At 55.0% G+C, this 6150-nt stretch overlaps 1 protein-coding gene across 1 annotated transcript in view; it reads left to right on the top strand.

Annotated features, from left to right (window-relative positions):
• Positions 1–361: 361 nt before the first annotated feature.
• The window catches only part of PHACTR3 (phosphatase and actin regulator 3), an 88398-nt gene continuing 82609 nt past the window's right edge, over positions 362–6150 (top strand). Inside the window, exons 1-2 of the mRNA XM_010841855.1 lie at positions 362–521; positions 4261–4338. Of these exons, the coding sequence (XP_010840157.1) occupies positions 365–521; positions 4261–4338 (235 nt within the window). The 5' untranslated portion in view covers positions 362–364. The remainder of the gene's footprint in view (positions 522–4260; positions 4339–6150) is intronic.

Below are 6150 nucleotides of genomic sequence, written 5' to 3' on the forward strand. Positions count from 1 at the left end.
CGCCCCAGGCCCTGGCCCCTCTGACTGCTGGTGACATCCTCTGGCCTGGTACTTGCTCATTCCAGCCCTGCTCTTCTTGTGTCTTCAGGTCTCTCTGGGGTTTCTTGGTTCTGGAAGAACTCAGGCTCCCAGCTCCTTCTCACGGGGGCGAGAGGTGAATTAACCTGCTTGGTGTGCACTCGAACACGGGCTGGCATGCGATGGAAGATGAGAGTGTGCCCGTTGCCTGGACCGCCCTCTTGAGCCCCAGGCTTTGGAGGATCACTGTGGTCCCCAGGGGAGGGGGGTCACCTCAGGCCCCCCAGGGTGTCGTGTGAGCTTGGTCACCACTGACCCCTCTCTGGGTTTTCTCCTTCCAGATGAAATGGACCAAACCCCCCCAGTGCGCTCCGAATATCTGGTCTCAGGGATTCGAACTCCCCCCGTGAGGAGGAATAGCAAGCTGGCCACCCTGGGCAGAATCTTCAAACCCTGGAAATGGAGGAAAAAGAAAAACGAAAAACTGAAGCAGACCACGTCAGGTGAGTATGGGTGTGGGAGACAGGTTGGGGGGTAGGCAGGGTTGGGGTGGAGGCCCAATGTCACTGTCAGCTCGCTTTCTTTTGCAGATGTTGGGAGGGGTGGGTTGTGCTCTGTGGGCCCTATGACAGGAGTTGTTCCGCCTCCTGCAGACCTCCTCCTCTGGTCCCTCCAGGTCCCTGGCTGGGGCTGTGGCATCAGCAGCAGGCACACCCGTAGCCCATGCACCACCCAGACTCCAAGGGGCACACGTGACCCCCTTGACCTAGTTACGAATGCAGACTCGGGGTTGGTGCAGGGCCAGTCTGGTGCGAGACCCAGCTGGTAACCATCTCTCCTGACTGACCACACCTGAGCATGAAACACCCTCCCTTCTGCACCTGGAAACTCACTTTGATAACCCGGGGCCTGGAGACAACCACCGACCCCAAGAGTCCCCCCAGTGATTCAGATGGTGAGGGCCATCAGTTTAGCTGCGATGCCTCAAGGCTCCTGCCGAAGAAGGCCTCCACTTGCCAGCTCCTAAGCTCTTCCTGAAGAGACTTCATATCTGGGCATTCCACCCACTGAAGGTTCTAGAAGCCCCCCTCAGTCACCTTCAGCTCTGTGGGAAGTTGGCTAACAGGAGGTTGTACCTCTGTCCCTGCCCCGGCCGTGAGCCAGACCCACGGGGTGGATTTGGTGACAGTGACACAACTGTCAGGGTAAAAGCGACACATCACGTTTCTAACCAACTAAATGCTCAGAACCACCCCGTCGCCCGCGCTCCTGCCATACCAGGACGGGAAGTGGGATGAGACGGGCAGCCGCCTCCAGGGCCGAGCAGTGGTGGGTCGTGGGGCAGCCGGGTTCAGGTCTGGCTCCTGGGTGCCAGGGTACCTTGGGTTAAGGGGAGGTCGGTGCCCTGGGAAGCAAACCTGGGGGAGGGGGGAGAGAGAGAGAGAGAGAGAGAGAGACTCTCAGCTCCCACAGGCCCTGTTAGCTGCGGCTGGAAACAATTATCGAGGGAGGCGCTGGCGTGGAATTAGTCCTGGGCCCCAGGGGCCTGCCTGAGAAGTGCCCTTCTCGGGCTGCTGCCTCTGGCAGTCCCTGGGGGTCCCAGCCTTGAAGTGGCGCAGACTCCAGCGCTCAGAGCACGGCAGAGGCAAAGCCACTTGTGAGGAGCGGGGGGCTCCTAATAGCAGCAGCGAGTCTTCCATTCACACTTTGTGTTTCACAAGGATATGTTTCTAACTGCCCGAGAATTTGATTGACAAGCTCTCCTCATCAAGAATGAAAGCAGAATACTGATATTCAATGAATGTGATGCAGCTTCATATGCCAGAGAGCTAGGGAGGGGGACTAGACCCTGCCTGCTTGAAGCTTTCCTCCAAGGGGGTAGTCGGGAGACAGACAGACAAACAAGGGAACGAGCACGTGACAGCCAGGATCTTGGTGCGGGCGCTGGGAAGCAGGTGGGTGGCGTGGGCATGGCCTTGGGATGGGTGGCCTGAGAAGACCCAGGTGAGGGGGTGACACTGAGCCAAGGTGTAATTGACCCCTGGAGAAAAGCAAGGAAGAGCATCGCAGCTGTGGGAATAGCCGTGCAGGTGCGCCAGGTTGGGCATCAGTGAAAGGCTCGGGGGCTGGAATAGGGTGATCTCTGTGACCCCAGAGAGCCCTGGTGCTCTCTGAGCTGTGGGATAGGAGGGTGGGCGTGTGCTCTTGGGACCTTGTGCTCCTGGTTCACTTGGCACTGGGCTGCAGGAGGTGACCTGTGAGCTTATCAGAGCGCTGCGGGGACCCTGCCAGGGGACTGAGGGTCTCCAGGTGAACACCTGCAGCAGCCCCACCTTCAGGCAGGCATCCCCAGCACTGGGTCCTTTATCAAGCATTTGGAATTCTGCAGACAGCACTGCATCTTATTTATTTATTCTAAACCATCCTTTCCCCCCAAAGTGTGGGATGTTATTTACTTCAGCGTATCAAATCCTTGATTTCACAGGCATCCTTGGCCAGGATGAGATGAAGTAAAAATAAAGATGATTTAAAGGGAAAAACAAAGCAAACTGTAGTTTGGCCAGAGTGGGGATTGGGCAACACCATGAAGGTGGCTCTCAAAGCCTGAAGTCTGGAAGTGGCATTGCAGCCTGTACCTGCTGGGGGTGAGTGTCCCTGAGATACGGACACTGCCCCTGGCTCTGCCTCTTACATCAGGAGGACTCACAGACAGTACGCGTAATGCCCTGCACCCAGGCCAGCCTCCTGTAAGCACCTCTCAGTGCTGGTCGGACGACAGGGTCCCTCAGTTCAGAGACTCCACTCTGGTTCTGCTCGCCTCTGTTTTTGGGCTGGACACCAGCCTCTTTGCTTGTCCCTCCCAAAGCCAGAGTTCCACGAGGCTTCCCTGATGGCTCAGACCATAAAGAATCTGCCTGCAATGCAGGAGACCTGGGTTCCATCCCTGGGTCAGGAAGATCCCCTGGAGAAGGAAATGGCAACCCAATTACTCAGTTTTATCCACACTTCTGGCACCTGGAAATTGGCTTGGAAATTAAGTTCCCTTTGCCCCAAATGTCTCTTTGCTGATACATTTGGGGTTTTCCTAGTCATCCCTGAGTCAACGCCCTCAGGAAGGCCACCAGAGTTCCCTGGATGCCCTGTCCTGGGCTGTCTGGTTCTGGTTGATGCCACTGGCCTGCTTGTAATAGATGTGAGTCCTCTGTGCCAAAGTGCTGGCCCACAGGCAGAGCTCATGCCTCTCTTGCTCCCCCATGCCTACACAGAGTAGGTGCTCAGAAAATATTTTTGAATAAATTCAGTGACTCCTTTGTCATCATCCGTTTGTCATCGGCCACTGGACTTTAAGCTTCACTGGTTGGATGGCAGTTCCATTCCCCATTGTAACCTACATCGGGCAGAGCACTCACACGTGTGGGGGACTCAGGGCCCTCTGTGACCCAGGCTCATAGCTGGCACTTTGCATCTTTTAAAGAGAGGGTCTGAGGAATGATGTGGGTTTGTGTTTGGGAATTGCATTCTACTGTAGGCAAATTGGTTTCTGGGCAGTTAGGGGGAAAAGGAGCTCATCAAGCAAGTGAGCTTGGCCCCTGGGAGGGGAGAGGCGGAGCGGAGGCAAGTTGGAGTGCTTTGCTCTGGGAGGAGGGCCAAAGGGCTATTCTGAAGAAGAAATTGACAAGGGCCCTTCTGCACATTAGAATCAGTGGAGGGGAATAGGGGCCAGCCCGCCTCCTTCCTATTTGACTGGCACAGTCTTTGAAAGGGTGAACCTGGGATTCACTGGAGGAGCCTCCAGTGGGGCAGTTGTGCAGAAGGCTGATCTGTGAACAGACAAAGGGCAGCCAAGATGTATAAAACCACAGACATGCACCCCAGAGCATCGAGGGCAGAGAGGGAACAGGGCCCTGGGTTGGTAAGTGAAGGCGAATACGGCCAAGGAACGGCCAGTGAGAACTTAGAGGGCGGTGTTTGGGGCATCGCTTCTCAGATGAGCCAGGAAACCACTGCCTTAAACAGAATTCATTCGCCTCCCCAAGGCCCGGCTTTCCCGTACACGATCAGCACACTGCTTGGTAAGGGAGCTTGGGTTCCTGACCGCACCCCTGCCTGGTAGCCCCCTGACCCACGGTCACCTGTTGCTTTACTGCTCTCTTCCCGAACTGGAGGTGGCCTTGGCCGAGGCTCCAGGTGGGGCCTGAGATGCACAGCCTGGGACTCACCTGATGTTTGTATTTCGTGCAGCTTTGGAGAAGAAGATGGCCGGCAGGCAGGGCCGGGAGGACCTCATCAAGAAGGGGCTGCTGGAGATGATGGAGCAAGGTAAGTGGGGCTGGGCAAGGCTGGGCCCGGGAACACAGAGCTGGGGGTCTCATGGGGGCCCAGCAAGTCCCTCAGGGTGGAGTGTCCCAGGAGTCTGTTGTCCGGATGTGGCGGTTGCACTGGATTCTCTGGTTAGAGAAGTTTTCCAAGTCAGGACCCATGGCTCAGCCCCTGCCCCTGAGGACCCTTCTGTGAGTGTAGGAGTCAACCACTCCCGGGGCTTGAGCTGAGTGTACCCACTTGCCCTGGGGAATGAGGGGTTGCTTCCCACCCCAGCCGGGTGTGGATGGAGTTAGTGGTTTGTCCTGATTCCTCTGGAGTTGTAGCGGTGACTTTTGTTTCTTCACGTTCGTAGTTTAATCCTTGATTTGTTGAGTCTTCGTTCCCCACGACGACTTAGAACTGCAGCTGCCATTTCTTAAGTGTCGACTGTACACCCACTGCTGTGCTGGGTTCACCTTCATCCTTTGGTCCTCGCAGCATCCTCAGTACTGGGTGTGGTGGTACCCCTGTCTCCAGATGAGGAATGGAAGTACCTGGGAGGTGGCTGCCCTGGGTCATGCAGCCGGAGGCAGGGCCCCGATGCTGTTCAGTCTCTGGTCCAGAGACAGTACTCAGCATGGCATCTGTGTGGTTGCCTGTGTTTGCGTCTTTGAGAAACACCTGGTTTTATCACCATCACAACTAATTTACAGAATGCTTGACTTTCCCTATCTTCCTCCTTTGGTGATAGTGTGAGGCATAGGACTTGGATTCTGACCTTAAGCTTCTTGCTTTCTAGTTCCCTGAAGCTTGGCGAGAGTAGGAAAAGGGGGTCTCAGAAAACCTCACTGCTGTTTACCAGTGTCTCTGGAGCTGAACCAAGTTCTTGCCCCCTTGATTGAAAGAATTCAGCCTCACGGAGCTAGTTCCCCCAAGGACACGTGACTAAATGGAATTCCTATCTCCATAAGATATTAAGATATATACTAAGATAAGACACTAAGATATTCCTAGTGTCTTGGTAATTTGGCCCAGGCATCAGGAAATAGGAAGGGAGCCCATGGAGTCAGTGAACCCAGATTATTAGATGGTCTGCTTCAGGCAGGCTCCTCATATCCTCTCTCTCCTTTGGATTTAAGAAGAAAAGTAGTTTGATGATACTGTTTTCAGGGAAAACTGCATGGGAAATTAGTGCTAAAAATCCAACTTTGCCTGGTGCAAGAAAAAAGGGAGGGTTGGTATCAAATCCTGGGACTTTCAGATGCTAAACGGTCTAGTCTGTGTCTCAGATTTAGGAGAATGTCATCGCTGAGATGGGAATCTGGACTGTTTTAAATTTATTGTTGTTCAGTTGTACAGTCGTTTCCGACTCTTTGTGACCCCATGGACTGTAGCCCTCCAGCCTCCTCTGTCCATGGGATTCTCCAAGCAAGAATACTGGAGTGGGTTTCCGTGTTCTCCTCCTGGGGATCTTCCCAGCCCAGAGATTGAACCCGGGTCTCCGTGCATTAGCGGGAGGATGCTTTACTGTTCAAGCTACCGGAGAGCCCGACAGTCTGGTGGGGAACAAAGATTGTGTAATCCCACAGGTCAGCATACAGTCACAGCTGAGCTGAGTGTGCTGAAGGAGAGGCACGGAGCTCATGGAGAACGTGAGCGGGGCTGATGCTGGAGGGGCCAAAGGTGGCGGGAGTCAACAGGCTGCTTCTCGAACTTGCTACAATTAGGGTCACCTGGGAGCCCTGCTGTCCAAGGCGCTGGGGGCGGGGCTTAGGCGCCCTGCTTTATAAACCTCCCCAGCTGGCTCTAATGTTGGTGCTGCCAAGGGTG

This window comes from Bison bison, unplaced genomic scaffold, assembly GCF_000754665.1.
Source record: "Bison bison bison isolate TAMUID 2011002044 unplaced genomic scaffold, Bison_UMD1.0 scf7180017864167, whole genome shotgun sequence".
NCBI classification, from domain to species: Eukaryota; Metazoa; Chordata; class Mammalia; order Artiodactyla; family Bovidae; genus Bison; species Bison bison.